The 22,501-nt window shown below is 49.7% G+C and overlaps 5 protein-coding genes across 5 annotated transcripts in view; 3 read left to right on the plus strand and 2 right to left on the minus strand.

Moving 5' to 3' along the window:
- Positions 1–3,077: 3,077 nt before the first annotated feature.
- TGAM01_v206655 (proteasome component PRE3 precursor) lies at positions 3,078–4,072 on the minus strand (the record flags this gene model as incomplete). Its single annotated transcript, XM_018811000.1, has 6 exons — positions 3,078–3,396; positions 3,465–3,705; positions 3,766–3,800; positions 3,852–3,866; positions 3,928–3,973; positions 4,039–4,072. The coding sequence occupies 6 exons, from the start codon at positions 4,070–4,072 to the stop codon at positions 3,078–3,080; spliced, it is 690 nt and encodes a 229-aa protein (XP_018655784.1).
- Positions 4,073–4,627: 555 nt separating this feature from the next.
- Positions 4,628–5,328, minus strand: TGAM01_v206656 (hypothetical protein; the record flags this gene model as incomplete). The annotated part of the gene is made up of 2 exons (XM_018811001.1): positions 4,628–4,991; positions 5,096–5,328. 2 exons carry the CDS (start codon positions 5,326–5,328, stop codon positions 4,628–4,630), a joined length of 597 nt encoding a protein of 198 aa, XP_018655785.1.
- Positions 5,329–6,574: 1,246 nt separating this feature from the next.
- Positions 6,575–7,375, plus strand: TGAM01_v206657 (hypothetical protein; the record flags this gene model as incomplete). Its single annotated transcript, XM_018811002.1, has 1 exon — positions 6,575–7,375. The coding sequence occupies one exon, from the start codon at positions 6,575–6,577 to the stop codon at positions 7,373–7,375; it is 801 nt and encodes a 266-aa protein (XP_018655786.1).
- Positions 7,376–14,075: 6,700 nt separating this feature from the next.
- On the plus strand, positions 14,076–16,916 carry TGAM01_v206658 (hypothetical protein; the record flags this gene model as incomplete). Its single annotated transcript, XM_018811003.2, has 1 exon — positions 14,076–16,916. One exon carries the CDS (start codon positions 14,076–14,078, stop codon positions 16,914–16,916), a length of 2,841 nt encoding a protein of 946 aa, XP_018655787.2.
- Positions 16,917–21,737: 4,821 nt separating this feature from the next.
- TGAM01_v206659 (hypothetical protein) overlaps positions 21,738–22,501 on the plus strand; it is a gene marked incomplete at both ends in the record, with an annotated part of 1,585 nt that continues 821 nt past the window's right edge. The window contains one exon of the mRNA XM_024549918.1: positions 21,738–22,217. Within this exon, the coding sequence (XP_024405304.1) occupies positions 21,738–22,217 (480 nt within the window). The remainder of the gene's footprint in view (positions 22,218–22,501) is intronic.

A 22,501-nucleotide genomic window follows, 5' to 3' on the forward strand; every position in this document is an offset into this window, starting at 1 on the left:
GAGAGGGGATAAATGGAATGCACCAATGTGTGTGCCAGCCCGTGCAGCTGTATATGTACCTTACCTCTATCTGTATGTAAGTCGCCGTGCGTACGACAAACGGGTTGGCGGTGGAGAGGCCGATGCAATGCAGCTCAATGTTGTAAAGCAGGAAGAACAGACGCTTCAGAGTAAAGATCAAGAACAAGCGCAGCCTTGACTTGTCGGTGGTGAGAAAACCCAGAAGCAACCGCACGCTTCTGCTCCTCCTGGTCCTCCACTCGGCGATGGAGAAACGAAGCGGGATGCGGCTGATAAACAGGTATGACGATGAATTTATTGAGAGGTGAGAAAAAAACAGGTTGCTGCGAGCAAGGGAAACGGGGCCACCCGCGATCAGGGCACAAGCAGGAGGGTGTGTCCACCGCTCAGGCACTATAAGTAAGTGACTCTGATTTATTGATACTGACAAGTGAGCATAGGTATCTGACGAGTTTTTGTTCTTCTCTTCTCTGCCTCTCTCTCTACAAATTCAGCTCAGCTCAGCTCATCTCAGCTCGCTTACTCCTTTGTCTTGAAACACCATTCCGTCATAAAACAATTACAAGCACAGCTAACCAACAGGGAGAATGCCTGCAAATCCAGCAACAGCGGTAAGCCAAAAGTACAAAGAAGAGCAAGTACAAAGAGGACAGGCAGAAACCACCCTCTTCTGTCCAAACCTTGTCCAACGTGCCCCCCCAAGCTCCGATGCTGTACAAGCCCATGCTCTGCCAAACCGCCCACCCAACCCCCCATTTCGATGCCTCTCATAGGCCCAGACGCTCTCAGAATCAGCTTCGCTTCTCAGCCAAGACATGCCGCACGTGGGCTGCCCAAAAGGTCCAGAACTTGCAAGGGGTGCCTTGTTTCTGCCTTAGTAAGCAGTTTTAATTGCTTTTGATTGGTAGTTACATGTAGGCCAGATGCAAGCAAAACTTAGCGGCGGCGACTTTGTTTTAGCAGCATGAATGTTTAATTCGTAGCTCATAGGCTGTTAATGTGCCGCGCAGCTCCAAATCTCCCTTCTGCTGCTACTGATGCTACCGATGCTACTCTGTAACTGTGAAACTCAATTTTGCGTCTCTAATTGAGCTTCATCGAGTACATTAAAACACTTGCATGAGGCAATGTTGCATTTCCAAGTTGTACGAGGACCCCTATTTCCCCTTCCCTCATTGATGCCATCACCTCTATGCCCATCACTACCATTCTTTGCATGGCTCAATACGTCAGCTCCCCTCAATGCCACTCCAAGGTCCTACAATGGAGGGGACAACGACAGGCTGAGAGTCGCTGCCAGGCTTGGCTCCGGCGTCACTAAAATGCTTATTTTCGCCGATCTGCTGGCCCCTCAATGGATTGCAGCAGCTTTACATCAATACAATTCGGTCATAGGTGGTGGTGGTGGTGACTACATACCATAAGCACCTACGTCAAAGCATCGCAACTTCCTATATCCCAGGAGCACAAAAAGACCAAAAAAAACATACAACAGCCGGTGTTCGCTGATGGTCACCCACTCAACTACTAATCTGCCGGTTAGTGGCTTATCTATGGGGGAGCAGACGGGACCCCGAGTTCTCCACTACCTATGGTCGTATGTACTTGTAATTCCGATGTGTTTCCTTATAACAGAATAGTCAAGATACAGGCATGGATCAGTAACGTGTTATGCAGTATGCTGCAATGCATCGCCTGTAAGAGGGGAGTATACCTGTAGATCGGCGCTTCTCCCACCCGCTGGAGCTGGACATGCATACTCCACCATCATCGTATCAACGGTGCGGTGCATCCACCCATATATTGTTGGGCGGCCATTCAAGTTAGCTGCCACGATCTACCTTTGAGCCGCGGTGCACATCATTCATCGAGATCATTTGCCTCGCTCAGGCTCGTGGATCACCAGCCCTTTTTTTCCCCCGCGATGCCCAAGAAGGAGATTGCTCGTATGACCTGTTTGACTTGCAGGTATCATTTGCCACAACTCCTAGGCTTAGTGCCTACGTCACATGCCAAGATGGGCGCCCTTGAACTTGACAACACAAAGGCCGGAAATATGCCTTTTATCGCTGGATTAGCCTTGTTGCCTTGTTTGATCTGTTAGACGCTCGGCCACCCGCGTTTTTGCCAGCAGCTGTTCTAGACCACGCTGTGAACATGATGGAAGCTGTAAAGGCTATAGGGATAGCAGAAGGTGGAGGTAAGAGGCGTATAAATAACAACAACTGGAATAAAATTGAAATATCAATGACAGGAGAAAACAAGAGTCTTAAAAAACAACGATTGAAACCAAAAATGGCAGAAAATCAAAATAATAGAAAATAAAGATGACAGAATAAAGATGACAGAAAATTACGACAGCAAAAGCAATAAAATCAATCACATTTACCAGCGTATAGCAAGAGGCAAAGACTCTTGATCCTACATATCCGCAATGTTATGACTAAACCACTCCAAACGCATCGCACAATTCCCTTTCAATCGATTGCCCAACTCGTCATGAGTTATTTTCTCTCTTCTTTCCTCCTCCTTTTTTGTTACATGTGCCTCTCAGGGATTCTTTCGGCCCGCACGTACCCGCGTCAACCTTTTTTTTTTTTTGAAGTCTATGTTCTTGTGCACAGAACTGTATAAATTCAACTTCATCCTTTACCTCCTCTTTTCTTACTGATAGTCTTGAAACATCTTATAGGTACCTCCAGAATCAAAAGAACCCTCCTTTTTCTCTTTCAGCTTAATCCCCTCCATTAATCTATTCTTGGTTCATACATCAAACAAACCAGCATAATTCTCGTCCCGGGTTAATCGAAACGCCTCACGCCATACTCAGGCAATCTATAGCCCTGCCCAGGCCGTTCCGTTAAAATAAACGTTTGATCGCACGCTAAATCTTCACTTGCCTCCATATCGAACACCAATTCACAGTCAATGGCATCTCATTGTCTCTAAAAGTATGGATCTAGTCGATCGGTCTATTGTCGACTTCCACCTTAGCTATCACGCAAATGCTCATAGACTGCTCATACGATCATGCCTATTTTGCCATCATCCACCATCTAATCTTGTCGCACCTTGTAGTCTGAATCCGGCAGGTACAGGTGTCGGTCGGCTCCCTTCTTCGTCAACACAACCATGCGAATAACACCACCAGAGCTTCCATCCCACTTGATCGCTTCTCTTAGCGCGCCCTTGACAAAGGCGACTGCTTCTGCTTCCTCCATGCCCTCCTTCCAATTGGCGTCACAGTATCCGTAAATGTATGTCGATCCTGAACCGCCGATTGCGTATGCCTGCTTGTGCAATGAACCTCCTAGTGGGATAGAGTACACCTGGCCGCCGAATCGTTCGTCCCAGCCGGCGATAATCAGACCAGCTCTATGCTACGTTAGCACTCGCTCGTTCATCCTTCCCATCGCCCATCATGAATACAAGAATTTACTGACGATAATCTATCCTTGTTGGCATAGCAAATCTCCTGAAAGATGGAGGCTGCAGTCTGTGTCATCGGGGGCTTTCCGCTCTGCATGGCAAATAGGCCCAGCTGGTATTGGACAATGTCGGCAACGGCTTGCGTATCAGCGGCTGAGCCAGATCGGCAGCACCAGATAGTGTCGTGTACTCGGGTCAGCTTGTCTGTTACTCGATTGGCGATGTAAGCGCCGGTGGTTGTTCTCGAATCAGCTCCTGTAGGTCCAGTAGTCAGCATCCATTCCTAAGTGTGCGCCTCTAATAGTGCTTCCATACCCAGAATAACTCCATCCTTGAATGTCACAGCCATGCTATCATCTCGTTAGGTCGCCATTCGTTTTTGGCGGGGTGGAGGAGCATACATAGAAGTACCCAAGCTGCCATTCTAGTTAGTAAAACAATCTTTATACCATAATTTCTAGAGATATATTAACTCACTTGACTTCTCCCTTCTTCAACCGATCCATATCGACATGAATGCCATCTGTTTGTCCATCAAGTCAACGAGGGGTCATCGGCAGAATGCCGGGCTGCAGTTCGTAATCGTACCTTCGTTCAGCACACCAGCATGACCAAACTCCATTGTGATGGAAGAATTGCAATGTAAAATCGTAAAAGTATCGGTAGATTCGAGGGTATCGGGATGGCAGGTCGTCGTTGTGTTGTTTGGTGGTTGCGTAGTTGCGCTGATGTCTGGGAAGGCTGGAGCTCGCTGCTAGCACTACTGCCACATCAAAGCTCAGGCAGCTCTGAGAACGCGCAGTCGCGCCGTCCGGCCCCACATTTTGCATCGACACATGACATGGCACGTGACATCGAATTGATCAAGTTATGCTATTCGTGAAGATGGCGGCATTCAAGAATAAATTGCTAAATAAATTGAGGATTGCGCGGAAATGATATGCTAGCAGCTCACTCATGGGTTAGACGCATTGGTAGCTGGAATTCCATGTATGCGTCGAAGCGAAGTAGATGGCACGATCATAATCCAACAACGAGCTGTTGGATTGTCCAAAAACACGCCATATCAAGAGAGAAACGATATGGTTTTGCCTGCTGCTGTTCTAAACAATTTTTTGGAGCCTGACGGAGATGATTCGCTAGTCTATTTCTATTTATTATTACGATTAATCCAGGCCTACTCTTTAGCCAACTCCGCGTCAACCGCTTTTCCTTCCTTCTTCTTCTTGTCCTCATCTCCACAGCCACAGTCATAAAAGTCACCAATGTTGTTGCAGTCAAAGATGGGCTTCTTCAGCCTCTCATTAACCAGGTTGTGTACGAAGCACATCCAGCCAGCGGCCGCATTGCGACTGCTCGTCTGGGGAGGGTATTCCTCCAAAATGCCCCGGAAGTGCTTTGCGCAATCACCACAAGGATATAATCGGCTAAAGAGGTAGACAAACGACTCGAGAGTTTTCCGCTCCTCCGGTGTAGGCTCTTCGGGGAATCGAGCGACCATTGTATGCATGAATTTCCATGTTGCGCGGCCCAGTTCGGCTCTATATCGATGTGACAAACAGAAACGTTAGGCCAGCTGCGTACAAGCCAATGATACTAGCAATAGCATCATGGACAAAGGGGGGAGAGAGGGACAGAGACATACTTGAGCGTTGCATTCTCCAGCTTGGGTGCTATTGACTCTCCTCCAAGCAGACTAGCCGGCATATCAGGCAGGTCCACTTTGAACTCCGACCTGGATTCTGCCGGCGACTCGCCCATCGGCGCCGGGATTCGATCCACATGGTGGCTGGACGAGCCCGAGAAGAAGTAGGTGATGCTGAAGAAGAGGCACACGCCCAGCAGGACGGACAGTGTGAGGTGCTGACGGCGCGCCATGGTTTGGAATGTCGGGACAAGGAGAAGAGAGCCTCTCTCTCCCTCGAGCTGTCGCTTCACACAGGGGAAAAGAAGGAGAAAAGAAGCCACGGTTTGTTAGGCGAGTTGTCGCATGATGGGCTCGAGCCACAGCCGCAACGCCACAAGGGCGAGATGATGGGCCCACGTTTCCGCGGAGGGGGTGGGGTCAAAGTTTGTTGTGCGCAATCTGGCGCCACAAGCGTAGATGCCGGGCGATGGCCGAGATCAGATCTGCCTCCATACTTGAGCGATTCAAGCCGCTGGAGATTTGTTGGCCGCTTCCAAGAGCCGCATTACATACGCGTGTGCGTAGATTGGCGACCAGATCCCAAACGGCCAATTCTTTTGGCGTTGCATTCGTCGGATGTGGATGCTGATGCTGTGTATCATGTATGAGCTGATGATTACTTGCGATGGAGATTTAGAGCGGAGGATTTGCGTTTAGCGCCCATTTAGCCGACTACCCTATAACCTAAATAGGTCAGTAGAGGGGATTTGCAGAGGTTATTGACCGTACAATGGCCATGTTCCGTTTGTATCACCCGGTTTTCAGTGCTTACGGGTAGACAATTGCTTTGTGTGATCAAGTTTCTCACGCTTGCTGACTTGTACTCGTAGTATGCATAGCGGCATTCTGCATTAGGTTCTTATTTGTTGCATTGCCACTGGCTAGTCTCATGAATGGGCCAGTCAGCCTGCATTCAACAATCACGATAGTATTGGCGATCCGCAGAGCAATTATCCGCCATCGGCCAGCCCACACTGCTGCAGATTCGTCTTGTTGCCCACCGCCACACTCTTTTCACTAATATGTGCTGACGCCATGAGTGGTCTGAAGTAGAGCTGGGCGATTGACCTAATCTGGCGGGATAGATCCAACCCGAGCACTAACGAGCAGTGACATCCCAAGACCAGAATAAACAGAGCCTCATTCTGTTATCCTCCGCCTCACCATGAACAAATTGCTGACGGCAATCTGATCTGACTTTCGTCATCGCAGCGGTCCCATTGCGGATAGACCCTGGAATATGTAGGTGTACGCACGTCAATCTTATCGACATGAAGGATTCCGGTGGCCCCCCTGTTGGGCCACCACAGTAAGCAGCGTTTACATACATAAGCCCGACAGGCCTCTTCGCTGCCTGGCTGCCGCTCTTCTCTCGAAGCTCTGTTTTGCAAAGATCAAGATTTGTCTTTTTCTTCCCTTTCAAACGACAAGAAAACAATGGTCCGTGGCAAAGAGCTATCACCACAGCAGCGCTCACAAATCTGCGAGTTGCACAGTCACGGTTATGGCTACAGGCGGATATTCAAGCTGCTGGCAGAAGTGCCGCTTTCAACCATCAAGTACACTTGTCAGCAAGAGGCTAAGCGCAAGGAAAACCAGAGCAGGCCTCGGTCTGGGGCACCGCGGAAGTTGTCAGTGCCCAGCAGAGGGCCGCGCCGGCGAAAGGATTCTTCGCCAGTTCCTGTTGACGAGTTGATACCGCAGCGTTACACGGAGTTGGATACTACTCTTCAGAACGTCACTTACCACGACCTGCTGGCCATGGTTGACTGGTCGATATTTCCTACAGAGCAGCTCCATCCGATTGATGGTATAAGTCTGATGGACGATGCAGCAATAGCTCAGATTGATGCCGCAGTAACACAGATGGATAACTCCATAGCTCATATCGGCAGTACAGCACCCCGAATGAACGACATGGCAGCCCAGATGCAGCATCACATGCCTCCAATGGGTGATCCAACGACGTTTATTGATACTACAATGCCCCAGATCCATGACATGACACCTCATATCCATAACATAACGCCTCATGCCAACAACATGACGCCTCACATCGACATACCTCACATCAACGACATAATACCCCAGATCGAAAACACACACATCGACGATACAATAGCTCAAATAAACAACCTGGCAGATACAGACTTGAGTCTGGTATTCCAGGATCCCATCTACCAAGAGATCTCTAATCACGACCTCCTCGCCCTGGTCGACTGGTCAATTGTATGGTGAAACAAGGGCGAATCGTGATATAAAACTTTTTTCTTACGAGAGGTAGATGAAAGAAAACTCCGAGAGTTACATCAACACACAATTCACCACATTTCCCCTAGCTGGTCTTGGGCCGAACGGATGGATGACCCCGTGGCTTGGACTTAGCTATGGTCTGCCACAGCCTTGAATGGGGCTTCGTGATACCCACTGGAGCAAGCAAAACTGCTCAATGAGATATGATATGGAAACAGTGATGGGGAGAGAAAAAAAATTACAACCTAGACCTGCTTTGGATATGGGACATGCTCGGGTTTGATCGCCGCTGGTGGCGGGACAGGTTCTATCAAACCTAGGTTGCGAGCCTCTTGTCTATATGGCTTTTCCGATCCAGCGCCTGCCAGATATATGATATGGCGCTTTACATATAAAAAGAAGAAAAAGAAAAACATTCTTCATGGAGTTATGGACTGGGACTAAGACCCGGCTGCTGGTTTCTCCTGACTTTGACTCAGCAGACAACTTTGGAGCGCCGACGAAATAAGAAAACAGTATAGATTTATAGATACATTGAGCTTTTAGATGCTCTCGATTTAACAAAGATTTTGTTCTTATTTTGCTACCAAGGGCCGTGGTATATTCTCAGTGTTATTTCTGACCAACTTTGACCATGGAACGGATTATTGGGCATCAATCGGGTTTTGCAGGTCTGAATCTTATCAAGGGAAAAAGAATCGACATTCCGCCAACTACAATGATGGCTATATGTAGAAGCTAAGAGATGTTGTATATCTATTTACAATAACTGCTTACTTTTACATTAAATAATCCTATGGAACTTACGCATGTAAACATTCCTTTAGGAAAAGAGTCTATAAATCACGTACAAGACATCTATCACAGGTCCTGAAGCGTGGTCTCTACGGATCGGACCGTAGGAACAGATAAGAGGGATCACAAAGCTTAGTGTGCTATCTAAGAGACGGGAGATCTGTGAGCTATAAAGTCTTCTTCGGGAGGTCCTGCCTTCTACCTTCCGGAGATGTCTGGGGCAGGCGTCCTCCAACAACGTCAGAACAAGAGAATTGCAACCATCACAAAGGAGAACTGTGGTAAACAGCCTCTATTAATCATGGTATTTAGCGTCTATGATTTCACACATCTTCATACTATTAACGTCGATTTGAGGAATTGACTTGGTCTGTTTTACATCAGGTGATGGCTGATATATCACTAGAGAGAAGCCAGAGGGTATCAAATTGAAACCTGGCCTTAGCCCTCTATCAACACCGTATATTGTTTACAAACCACATGATAACCATCTGTTGAAGGCACATCAAGATTGGTTCGTCTGACATTTGCAAGTGACCGCATTCTAGGGTAAACAACAGTCTGCCAAGCGTTTGAGACTTTGCTAAACATTTAGCTTAAGACTACGGCACCCCAAGCGACGATGAACAATTTGAACTAGGACCGACCCGTATTCTTGGCAGCGGGCTGTTGATGGACTCCCCCTTTTTCTGGAGTAATACGAGCATTTATCGCACGATGAGTCGAAAATGGGCATATGGCTCGCTGTAGATAGAGGTAGCTATTCCGGTGGGTTCCACTACGCTATCTAGGTATATGGGCTGGTGATAATGACGAACATAGTTTTCACAAATCAGGCAAGACATGACATGGGAGTCACAAGGCTGAGGCTGAATCAACCAAATACCATCTAACAGCAGCGACCTGATACTGCTATGGCGTGTATCGCAATATGTGCTAGTATACAGTCACATAGGCACGGAGTATCCAGTCCGTGCTCGTATCGGGAGCACTACGCCAATATTGGTCGATTACGGCAGACTAGAGTAGCATCGCATGCTTAAAAAAGAAAAAAAAGGGAGGGCCCATCCATGTCACGTCTCGGTTCGAGGAGAGAGGCCTCTCAGCTTCTGCTGAAACGCAGGACAGAGCGGGAGAAAAAACAGAGAGAAACAAAACATTGGGGCCTTGTTCAACACGCGCCCACTTCAGATTTTCCACATTCCGTGAGGCTTGAAACACAAAAACACAAAAAAAGGTGTTCGTTACAGAGTGAGCACCCCCATTCCAGCTGAGGCTGGCCGAGCTTGGGCGGTTGGTGGAAATGAGGGCCTGCGGTGTAAACGGTGTACGTGAGGATGCCAATCCAATAGCGGCTGCTTGGCCAAGCCCCGTAATCTTAAACACACGAGAGCCGTATAAGAGGTCAGAGTACATTGCAATTGGTAAGGACGCGTCCTAAAGGACGGCTATTGCCGCTTCAGTGCGTCGGGAGAGCCAGACAATCGGGTGAAATGAGGGCTGCACGTGTACAATACCTGCGTGCATGTAACATTGAATGTATCCCCGAAGGCTGGTGATGCTGGCCCCAACGGCAGAAGTGGCTGCTTGGTACCTTGCAGCGGACGATAACACGGGCCACGCACGCTGAGTTGATCCTACAGCATGCACGAGCTTCCCTGCACGTGCGTCGGGACGGGAGAGATGGATTTAAATTCGTCTATGGGTAGTAACATCCCGTTTTGGTCGAATAGCAGCGCGCCTTGCCGTTGCCCGTTGTACACACCGAAATGCACGTAAAATGAGCACTTCAATGTGGTGGTTACCGTGGCTGCTTTATCAGGAACTTGAGCGTACACCGGCATCTGAAATGAGCTGATTTCTTGCTCTGCCCTCTGATTAGGTCTGTTCGCTGGCGTGGAAGGTTCCGGATCTGAGTCGATTTGCGCCGCATGAATCTGGACGGTAGGCGGCTACCTGATAGCAGTATTGATCTACACGCGGTGCCAAGCCGATGTGCACGCTACCAGAATTGCTGTAATTAAACGCTTTATGACACGGCTTGCACGTGTACCGACTACTCGAAGATGGACCCTTTTCCTGGCCTTTTCGTCCTTCTTATTCACACTCCTCGGCTCATATGGCTTGTACTTGTATACAGACTGGAGTTATTGAGAGCCACAGTCAATGGCAATGGCGCGCAGCCTCGTCTCTGCTTGGCGCCAGGGACCAGTCCGTTACAACCGTCGACGCTAAGCCCACTGACAAGCAGGGCCCCTAAACTGCGATAGGCAGCGATGGCTGCAGCTGCTACAGCAGGAGGGGGAAAACCGCGCAGCTAACGGCCAGCCTGAAGCAGCCGCGCCGGTGTACTGTACTGTACGGAGCAGCTGGGACGCTAGACACGGACAGAAACAAAACGGATGGACGGAATAGGTAGAAGAGAAAGGCACTGAAGAAAGAAACAAACGGTCCCCCAGAAAAGAGGCCAAAGAGTTGGTGCTGGAGAAACATGTCCCTTGCAGTATCATTAACAGTGCAGAGTGACTTTCTAAAGAGCTGGCTTCTCTCTCGGCCGTTAATATTAAAGGCACGACGCCAATCCTGCGCCGAGACGAGCTAACAGCTGTTAGCGCCCTCGCTATTGGCCAAGCAGCCCTCCCGGCGCCAGGGGTTCGCGCGGGTGCTCGGACAGGCTGATGCGCAGGTTCCTCGCAGGTCGCCTTTTCTTTGAGCGAGCCGCATACTGTACTGTACTGTACTGTAATCGGTTGTCGCAATTGGCCCCTTGTCATGGAACCAGCCAGAGCTTGGCTTTTTCCAGTGCTTGTGTAAGTACTGTAAGCTCATGGGTCCCAAACTGGGCAGCTCCAGGAACCGGAACGCCACAGCTTCTCTTTTTTTTTTTGCGGATTACGCAGCCTGGCGAGGGATTTTTTCTCTGTGGCCGTCAGGCAAGCTATTCCGTGCTCGTCCAGGAGAGTGAGTGAGCGTGTGTGCCTGCGCGCAATGAAGTGTGCATTGCATTAGCCGCATGTCGTGAGCTTCTACTGCTTACTTCCGACTTATTGGGTGAGCAGACAAGTAAGAGCGGTATGCTGTATTTCTCCTTGGCACTGCAGTGGTGCTCCCTTGACCTGGCCATTCGAGATATTTTACAGTCATTGGACCGTAGTACACGGCCGGTACTTGTCCGAAAAGGCAACGAAGCCATCGTGAAAATGGCGATATCTTTCTTGTTTTGCTGCTCACCGCGCACAGGCATGAGGCAGTACGAGCGCCGTGGGCTCAGGAACATGAACCTTGCGCTGCTGAGTAAAAAAGCCATCAATTCAAATCCCCAGGCGTCTTGTCCTCTTGTTGCACGGCATGCCTCCGCCACACTTCGGCAGCGAGCTTGAGCTTGATTTTCCCACGGCAATCTGAACACCTGGCGATTGATCGACAGGTCCAGAAGGGCCTGGAGGGGAAAAAACAAAATAACCAAGATCATCAATAACCCATACCACCGCTCTCCAGGCGCAAAGGCTGGCAATGGCAAAGAAAAGAGAGACGAGGTACTTGCAAGGTACCTGATGAGGCGTCTCGCCGCACCACCAGCTTCTAAAAAAAATCGCCCGTAGCGTGGGCTCGTGGGCCCCTCAGCCAATGGGGCGGCAGGCCACTGTTTTACCCCTGGCCCGCACGTCCTGTCCCCTTCAGGCGCCGCGATGGACCGGTACCTGATGCGCGTTTAAGCCATGCCGCCTGAACCCACCAGAAGCCGTAACGCTAGGCCGCCCACCGCAAAGTACCGCACTATTTTTCGAGAGCCATTGTGTGTGGTGCCCCGCCCCTGCCACAGAACAAGCGCAGCAACCCACGCGCTCGCCCACCGAAAAAACGCGGCCCACCATGTGCTGGCTGCTGCCAGTCCCGTTTTGGCGGGTGCAATTTCCAACCCTCGCCGCCTAGAACGGCACGAGTGGCGGTGCTTTTTTTCCTGCTCGCTCTTTGAGGGTCGCATGAATCAAAAGTTTCTTTCATCAGACGAGGGACCCTTCGTTAGGAATCCTTGGGCTTGGCTGGGGACAGGGGTTGAAGGATCCCTGCAATGAGAGAGAACAAAGCTTGGAGGTTCTCTTTTCTCTCGGCCGCTCTCGCTTGCTGCTTGTGCTTCGTACTGTACAAGTATACCTACCTGGGTCAGATGCCTTTTACCGCCAGATCCCAGCAATGGACCTCTGGCTGGAGCTGGCGGTACCTGGTTTGCCGCCCGTTGACGCATATTGGCGCTGTGTATCGCATCCCCGGCCGACGTTGTACCCCGTTTGGGCCAATGCGCCGCAACGTCCATGTTGGTCACCCTCCATTCCAGAGCATCGCCCCCAGGCGCGCGGTGTGACATCGGGAGAAGAGAATGGAGGGAGGCAGAAGAACGAGGGAGAGGCGCGAAACGCCACTCGCACAGCTGTTGGTGTGGTCGTTGCAGGTGAGTTATCACCGTCTGTATTCCGGCGGCCCCAATGGCGTTGGGTTCGATCATCGTCCTCTTCGCTCCAGTCTGTTTCTGCCGCCCACTGCGCACTGGCATGTGCTCCATTAGTCGTACAAGTAGCATCGTGTACAAGTAATACAGTACAAGAAGAGGACGAAAAAGGCATGTCCCGGCCTTGCCTTGAAACTCTGCGGAGAGCTCCCGTGGCATGGCATCCCCTGTCAGTGCCGCGCCGTGTACCGGTACAAGCCCGCCGGCATGCAGCCCCGTACCCTCCAGCCCTGCTGCCCGCAAGAGGCCCCTGCACGGTACCTGCAACAGTACCTGGCGCTGCACCCGCTGGGCGGTATCGCGACCCGTCGTCGCGCAGCGCTAGAGCCCATCCGACTTGATCAATTTCTGCTGCTGTCGTCTCCTCGTTTTCTGTCCCCTGCCAAAAGACCTCCCACACCCCCCTGTTTTGTGTTTCCCATCCGCTGTCTCTCGTTCCTCGTTCGCTTGCGGCGCAATCTCCAAGTCTTATTTCCTCGCCCTCCTTCCCTTTCGTCCTCCTTCCTCTCCCCTTCCCTTCGCAATCCATCGCCATCCCGCTCATTCGACAAACTCCCGCCAGGCGACGTGGTTCCCTCCCTTTATCGACTTCTCGACCCCCAGCGCTGCTCGCTTCGCGCGTCAACGCCGCTCTGTCGAGAACTCCGGCGTTTTTCATGACTTGAACGACCCCAGGGGCCTCGGGAGGTTCTCGCCACGCTTTTTGCCTTTTCACTCTCGTTCGAAAACTTGCGAAAACCAGGCTCCTCACGATCCAACGCGGCTGCGCTTCCCACGGTGACGGACGCTATATGACGATTTATTCAACAACCCGACGCTCATTTAATTGAATTTTTATTTATACCGCACATACGTATTACAAGATGTAAGTGTTTTATTTCGGATATCGCTTGGGGCTGGAGGAGGCATTGGTTATTGGCTGGGAGGCGTGCAAGAGCGAGGACAAGAGGAGGGAAAGCAACGCAAATGCGACGAGACGATTGCGCTCGAGGCGTCATGTGCTCAGCCGCCGGGCATCTGCGTCTTCTTGATATCAACGCAATTTTAAAATTGCGTGGTCTAATTGAAGCATGCCGACAGTGACGAGAGCTTAGATGACGCATAGCTCGTATTGGGAACATGCCACATTGTGAAAGCGCTGGAGAAGCTCTCCGCTGACTTGACATTGCAGACTAACACGCTCTTTGACATTTGTCAATTACATTCGTTGAAAATTGTTCCTGACAGTAAGGCGCTTCGCTGAATTATTCGTTTTTCTCGTCGCTAACGAATAGGATAGTATAAATTGGCTTGCAACATACAACTACACGCTCCTTTAAAACAGGGAGGAATATATAACACACATTCGTTACTCTACGCGGCGACCCGAATCGATTCGCAACCATGCAGACCAAGGTTTTCGCCTTGGCGGCCACCTTCGCCTTGTCCGTGGCCGCCTCCAACGTCGAGCGTCCCAAGTTCTACTACCCCCACAAGATCAAGCGCGAGGTTGGCGGCGTCTCCAACTCAACGACCTCCCAAACGACGACTAGCTCCACTGCCAGCACTTCCAGCAGCACTACCAGCTCGACGAGTTCTCAGGATTTTGCCGACTACCTCTCCAGCCTTCTGGCTGGAGCGGGTGCTGCTCACTCAAGCACTTCAATCACCTCGAGCACCTCGACTTCTGCCATCAGCTCGTCGGTCGCCAGCTCATCGGCCAGCAGCTCTTCGGGATCCAGCAGCTCTTCACAGGCCAGCGCTTCTCCATCAGGCAGCGTGACGACCATTGTTCGACAAAAGACAGTTGTCGTTACGGCGCCACCCGAGGAAGCTACCCCGACTCCTCCGCCTTCTTCTGGAGCTAGCTCAGACTCTGCGTCTCAGTCATCATCGGCTGCTTCTTCTTCAGCAGATTCCAGCTCAGCTAGCTCTGCTGCTTCCTCGTCGGCTGCTGCTCCCCCATCGTCCCAAGCTTCTAGCTCGGCTTCCGATAGCTCGGCCTCCTCTAGCGCAGCCACTTCGTCTGCAGCCGCCTCTAGTCCTTCGGCCTCGTCCAGCTCTGACGGACTTGGTCTCAGCCTCGGCCTGGGAATCTCGCTCGGAGGAAGCTCGACAAGCTCTTCTGCGGGAACCGCCAGTGCTTCGATCCCTACTGGAACCGGCTCCTCCCCTGTGGCCTCTGCCTCTGCTTCTGCCTCTGCCACGCCCACCAGCTCTGCTACCCCCTCTGCTACCCCCACCAGCTCCGCTGATTCGGGCATCAGCATTGGTCTCAGCCTTGGTGACAAGTCGACCTCTTCTGCAGCATCCTCTTCGGCTGCCTCGTCCAAGGCCACTGACACCGGAATCATAATCAACCCCACTGGCGTGCTGTTCCCAACCTCTTCCAGTGCTACTGTCTCAGAGTCTGCCAGCGCCAGCGCCAGCAGCACTCCTGATAACAGCAGCGTCTCGGGCAACTCTACTGCTGCCGATGTCTCCGTCTCTCAGTCTCAGACCTCGTCTGGCTTGCCTGCTCAGACGTCACTTTCTGGTACTGGTGCTTCCACGTCAAAGGGCGGTCTTCTCCCCACTTTGTCGCTGCCTACGATTCTGCCTACCTTGTCTTTGCCAACGACTCTGCCTACTCTGTCTTTGCCAACGACTCTGCCACCCGTGATTCCCACCTCGACACCCACGGCATCAGCATCAGACGTTGGCAACGCAACTTCCTCGGACGTTCCCCCCTCGACTTCCAGCTCCATCGGCCTGAGCATCTCGCTCCCTATTACGCTCCCGCCGATCCCCACAAGCTCCAGCGTAAGCTCCGATGTCCCGGTTGGCAACTCTACCAGCAGCGAGCCCCCCGTTTCTGCTTCTAGCCCTCCCACGAGCATTCCCACCAGCGTTCCGGCCGGCACCACCAGTGCTCCCACCGGCTCTGTCACGGGCGTTCCTGTCAACACTACTAGCTCCGACGAACCGACGAGCCCAGTCACCTCGGCTTCTGTCTCGGTTACCGGCTCATCTTCCTCTGCTGTCGAGACCGGCTCCGTTACCAACTCCACCGCTCCTACCGCTCCTGCTACTTCTGCTCCTGCTACTTCTGTTCCTGCTACTTCTGCTCCTGCGACCGAGTCAACGGCCCCACCAACCAGCGTTGAACAAGCGACCGCGACCTCTGCTTCTACTTTGGTCACTGTCTCGAAATCTTCAGCTCCGGTGGTCACTTCGCCGCCTGTCCTGACAGTCTCCTCGAGCGCCGAGCCCGTTACTAGCATCAAGCCCACCGCTACATTGACCAACACCGCTGACTGGCTGCCAACATCCATCATCATTGAGCCCACCACGAATGCATGGACTTCGCCGGCCTCTACCCAGTCTGTCTCCACTGCCACCGCGCTGCCAACCAATGTTCCCAAGATCATCTACCCTGACGACCCCAACACTCCTGTTCCCGAAGGTACCGAGCCCATCCAGATTGGATTCTTGTATCCTCTCAATTACATGTTTGTTGCTAGCAACACCGTTGCTGCTGCCCAGATCTTCAAGTACTTGCCACAAGCTCTTGCCAACGCAGCTGGTATCGATGCCGAGAAGGTCCAGATTGCCAAACTTATTCCTTACGATACCCGTTCTCAGTGGGGCTATGTCACTGCTCTGGCCGTCATCAACTACCCCTCGAACCTCATTGACAAGCTTCAGCTGGACATGTCGGTTGCCAACTCTGCCATTTACAACAACCCCGACTCCATTGTCCGCAGCTTGACTGCTCAAATCAACCCCAAGATTAGCATCTTTGGCCAGATCAATGATGCCGGTTCCGCTGGTGGCAGCTCTGGCTCCACCGGTGATGATGGCGGTGCTGCTCCTGCCTCTGGCTCTGGCAACGATGCTTTTGGCACTACCAGCACAGATAACCAGTCCTCATCTCAAAAGGCCAAGACCGCTGGTATTGCCATCGGTTCCATCAGTCTTGCTTCCCTCTACGGTGGTGCCATGTTCATCATTGCCCGCCGCTACAAGCGCAAGAAGCAGTCTCACCGTCGCTCCAGCTCCATGAGCACCGACCAGCGCTCATCCGGCATGCAGTACACCGGTAACGGAAGCCCTGCCCTCATGGGTGGTGCCCTGATGAGCCGCGACATGAGCACCTATGGCGGCACCGGAGTTCGCGATAGCCACAACAGCGGAACGAGCTCTGCTCGAACTGCCAACATCTCCGCCCCTGTTGCTGCTGAGAACTCCCTTGGCTGGAACTGATGATGCACACGCTTTTATATCGGCCTTTTTTCTTTTTACCTTTTAAAAAATTATTTCGCCCTATTCTTAACATTACTCTTTTTTTTTTCCCTTTTGGATATCCGTGCATCATATTTCCTTTTTTAAACTTCGATACCCTGGGGGGGCTTTTGCTCATGAGGATGTAGGACGATGTCTTAATGATTTTCTTGATGTCTTGCCAAGATGACTGGGGCTATTTGATTTACGCAATTGGCTCCGGCCAACTTGGCTCTGGCCAACTTGGCTCTCTTCCTCCTCTTGGGTAGTTTTAGTTCCAGCGCATAGTGAAATTTACTTCTTCTCCTCTTATTTTCACCTCCGCTGACTATCTCTTCCCTCCCAATTTTACACTTTACGCCGACCACCACCATACACACAGACAAACACAGACACCTCTTTTTACCAAGAATAAAGAGAGAGGGGGATGGCGCCGACCTAGTGATATTCTTTTATTTCTTCTTCCGGCTCTCAACATTCATCCTGGTGACACTTGGCAAATTTGTTATTTTTTAATATTCAATATTCTTAGCCTTTTGATCTGGAGTTGGAATGAGATAGATGGTTTTTTCTTGTGCACGAAAATACATGTGCCTTTTAAAAAGGGCCAGCGTTGTCGTGCAACCCTGCTTGGAGCGAATATACTTTTTTTTTTTTTTTTTACTTTGGTGGAAGAGAGAAAAAAGAAAAAAGAGAAAGAGGTGGGACTATCTTGGGCGGGAGACGTCCTTGGGGAAAAAATTTCAGTGCTGTTGTGTGTTTCAGATTCTTGGAATAGAGTTTCGGGGGTGGAGTGGTTGGAAGAGGGCGAGTGAGTGGTTTTCTTGTTAGAAAAAATAAAAGAGGTAGAACTTAAAGTGGACTCTGTGAAGTTTGAATCTGAATGGGAAGATGAGGGAGGTAAGAGTGAGAGTGTGTCTTGTTTTTTTTTGACAATAGATGACAGACAATAAAGCGATTTTTTTAATTCATATATGATGCCGGTAATGATGTTTCCTTTCTTTCTCTTTTGGGCTGTGAGTTGGCGAATTGCAGTGAAGTGAAGTCTAAGTTTGTCAAATGTACACACACCATTGTGCGTGATGGGAGGTTCTGGTGAGATTTAAACAAGGTGCTAGGTGCTTGATAATAAATCAATTTCTATTGTTTTATATTTGATGCTGGAATGATATTGTTCTTTGTCTTGATTTACAGTTTGTGAGTTAGTGGAGTAAGGTGTATGCAGTGAATCGAATTGCTGAGTGGTCGTGTACTATTGAGCGTTAAGGAAGGCTCTAGCGAGGTTTTTGAAAAGGTAATAGACACTAAATAGGTTTTTATTAATTCATATTTGATGCTAGTAATGATATGAATTCTTTCCTTTAGGCCTGTAAGTTGGGGAAATGAAGTGAGTTGTTGAGTTGTGACGTACCTCCACCTTAGGTGCAACATTAATTATGAAGCCTCCTCCTCCTTTTTCAACCACACACGCACACACAACAAGAATACTATATCATTGAGCGAAAAGCGAGGCAGGTTTGCAAGGGTGCCGACTGGAGAAAACCCACACTTACAGCTTTGCTTAATTAGTGAGATAAAACTACCTAAGCTTAAAGAAGCCGACTAGTATTTAGTTGGGCGGGCGGAAAACTAACCGGTTATGAAAGGTGCAAGTAGAAAGTACCTGTTTCTTTGGTGTCCTTTTGTTGTGTTTTTATAGGAACAATGTGTTAAGGGTGTAGTTTAGAGCTCCAGTTATCAACGAAAACCGGGTCAGAGGCGTTTATGTAGCAGAAACCTGATTCTGGCGATATATACTAATTGAAGTGTAAGCTAGGGAATAGACTATCTAATATCTGTTTGAAGTCTGCGATAATGCTGTTTACCCACTTGTCCTCTTTACCCTCCCTTCAAGTGAAACAATAGCCCCCAATATCTACGCCCGTTGTGCTGTCCGTTCTGGGCTTATAGGTGCTGTAAAACTGAGGAAAAGAAAACAAGCTGCTGTTGTTGATTCAAAGTATAGCTACGTGTGAGATTATTACAGCTGGGGTTGATGACGCGGCAGAAGCTGCTGTTAAATCTGCTTTGCCTCATCGCTTTTTTTTTTCTATTTCTATCTCCTACTGAATGCAAATTCTATGACTGAAGCCACTCGTTTATGGAGTTGTGCTGGCGAAAACTTGGGATTAGGGCGTATCTTTCTTTGACAGAATTACATTGTCTTTTCTTTTACGTAAAACACCAACAAAATGCAATATCGGTCATTCTACTGGGGACGATGTATCAAGCGTACGTCCTGGAGTTCCGGGGATCTATGATAATCGGGCCTGTGGCTGAGTAAATCAAGAAACAAACTGGGCGGTGGAGTTCTGGGGAATGATGGACAGGGAAGGTCTGGGGCAGCGTCTCTGCTGTACATGTAGTGACGTGGCCTGTGGTGGTGCGAGATGGTGTCATGGGGTCTGACGTATGATGTTTGTGATGCTCGAAATCAAAAATTCGTGGGGGCCAGAAGACAAGCGAACAACGGCCAGGGGAGCTCGACGCTCATATCCTGCTGGAACGAGGAGGCTTGATATTGATTCGATTGAGCGTGATGACTAGGGGACTAAGTTTATTGCGGATCTCGGATCTCTCGCGTACTATTAGGTAGGCCTGTTTCCATGGCTAAATTCTGATCAGCGAACTTCTAACTATTGTTCTTATCAAGGCAAGCAAAGGAAATGAAACGTATTCGTAGCCAGCTTGAAGATGGCGTGACAACAGAAGAACAAGACACAAGGTAGGATCAGCGGCAGCAGCACCGCCAGCACCAGCCGTGATGACCTCTCTTGTAGTTGCAACGCCTTCTAAATCAATAATGGCAGCTAGCCTTTGCGTTCTCAATCTTATGATGCGTGTAAGTCCGGCACCGAGGCACAATGGGCATATTCGAGGCCGCGATCCTTGAAAACAGGGATATCGAATGACAGAAAGCACGTAATACAAAGGAGATTTACAGTATCTACATCTTCAAATTCAACTTGAAGATAAATGCTTCTCTTATGGAAAAATTCTACTCTTTGGTTTACCGACAATTTGTGTATATCGGCTATATAACGGCCGAGATCGGGCTTCTGCTACATAAACGCCACAGACCCGATTTTTCATCATGGCCTGGAACTCTAGGACGAATACTGAATACACACTATCCCTGAATACTAAAAGGTACCTCTTATAGGAATGTTTTTGCCACGTTTTAAAAAGTACCTATGTCTCCTCTACGCCACTTCTCAATAAAGGCAGCCTATTGGTATATGGCGCTTCAATAAATCTTGGATTCACGTACCACAAGAGAAGTCTTAATCATAAGTCGATAGAAATTTGATTGTAGAAGAAGGCGAATGCTGAAGGTGGTAAAAAATGACGCGTTGGATACAAAGGTACACGTAACTGCCTTCCTGCTTGCCCTGCTTTCCTACACGTAGGTGGCCACCATCAGACTACCTACCTATATAAGCGGTTTCGAAACGATTCTGTTCATCTCAATCAAATAAGCTGACTGCCATCGAACTCAGTGGCTCGTTTGAACCGGTTGGCTTTGATCGTCATAGCGGCTTTGCTCACCACTACGAATGATTTGAGCGGGCATCACGGATTTCAATCGTGTTTACTAGGGAACTTGCTCTGCCGACTTCTCTGGCGAGTCTTGTCATGCCCCTAATGGATAACAAACGCGGGGAAAATTGTTTATCACGCTGTGACAAGGGAAATGAGTCGTCACTAGAAAACGAGGGGGGCGTGTGATAGTAGGTGTAGTGGGTGGCCAAAAGTCCAAGAACACGAGATATTTTTGATTATACATCTAGACTAAAAAGATTTATAGTTTTAAGCCTAACTAAGCATCTATCTTTCCACCTTATCCTTTTGCTTGAGCAGCTTGCTCCTTTTCATAGCCACACCCACGTACAACAACAACAACAATAACAAGGATAAATCGCCAAGTTGACTAGCTTCCTAGATACCCTTGCTATGAATAGTAACGTGGGTAATATTACCAACAGCGTGGACCGTAGGATTTTGAGTTCCTACGTATGCTGCGGTCGTTCGCCGAACGGACATTAGGCAGACTAATTCCCGCCATGTTCCGACGGTTGGGTTGGTGTTGAATCCTCCTGAAGAATCCTTCTGCCTATTTATACCCATGCGGCGTGGAAAGATAATGCGAAACACATCTCACTTGAAAGCATGGTACACGGGCTCGGCTTTCGCTTAATCATTACGCGGCGGCTTATGCCGTAGGATTCGGAATTACGGTCTTTTGCAAGTAATCAATGAGATAGACCACAGTAGTTGGGCGAGTTTAAAAGAAGTTTCTATTGTTGAAGTAGGTAGGCACTAGTGGTAGATCAACATAGGTCTCAGGTGATAATTATTTTAACCTTTTTGCCGGTTGATTCGGCATATTGGTCCTATCTGCCAAGCAAGCTTCCGCGTCATGAAGTCCTATCTGCCATGGGACGACATTTCATAAATACTTTGATTTTCTTATATGAGAAATACGGTATTTGTTTTTCTGTATTGTTTTTTTAATTCTTTTAGCCTTTGTTGATTTTGAGTTTCAATGTCTCGACAAAACAGTAAGGCGTGCGTGAACTGCAGGTCTCGTCGAATCAAAGTACGTCCTAGTGCATTGCTCTTCCTTTAACGAGGATTTAGATGCAACTTGAGCCAAGACAATTCTATTGCTAATGATTCCTATGCGAATAGTGCAACGAATCGAAGCCACGATGTGCACAGTGTGCGAGAGCGGGCTTGTTTTGCTGGGGATATAGGAGCGAGATGGAGATGAAGTTTGTTGACGTGACGGAGAGGACGACGCAGGGGGCGAGATCAGGGAAGAAGAAGCTGAAGGATACTTCGGAGCGTACTCTGTCGCACTCCTATTCATCATCAACTTCTTCTTCTTCGTCCTCGTCGTCGATGCCAGCCCTCACGAATGCCGTCTTGCGACGAAAACAGCAGCAGCAGCAGCAGCAGCAGGAGGAACTGCTACCCTTTCCAACATTCAACTTTTCCATCCCGCCCGAGTCAGTCGCCCAAGTCTTCTTTTTCCGGCACTATTCCATTACGGGATCGATCCGCCACTACGAGATGCAAAAGAACTCTGCAATGTCGGCGCTGAAGATGATGGGCATTGTGGCTGTGGGCATGGCCGGGCTGGCGATATCCAAGCAAGACCCCGGCGTGATGGCGCTAGCTAGGAGAAAGTACGGATCGACGCTGCTTTCGATCAATGAGGCGATCAAAACCCGTGAGGAGGTGGCTAAAGAGAGCACGGTGGCGGCAGTGACGCTGATGGCTAGGTTCGAGGCATGTTTGCGTTTGTCGGCAATGCTTGGGCTTGATTCTTCCCCGAAGCTGACTCATGATGTTTTCCTTAGATTATTGCTTGTCAGGAGAGTTCCACGCAAGAGGCTTGGATCTGTCATTTACAAGGTGCTGCGACCATGCTGCGCCATTGGACCAAGGACGACTGGGACAGGGTCACGAATCCACAAACTCCACGAACCTTTCTTCACTTTTTTTTCATGATGGTATGAAAC

This window comes from Trichoderma gamsii, assembly GCF_001481775.2.
Source record: "Trichoderma gamsii strain T6085 chromosome Unknown Scaffold_23.2, whole genome shotgun sequence".
In the NCBI taxonomy this organism is placed as follows: domain Eukaryota; kingdom Fungi; phylum Ascomycota; class Sordariomycetes; order Hypocreales; family Hypocreaceae; genus Trichoderma; species Trichoderma gamsii.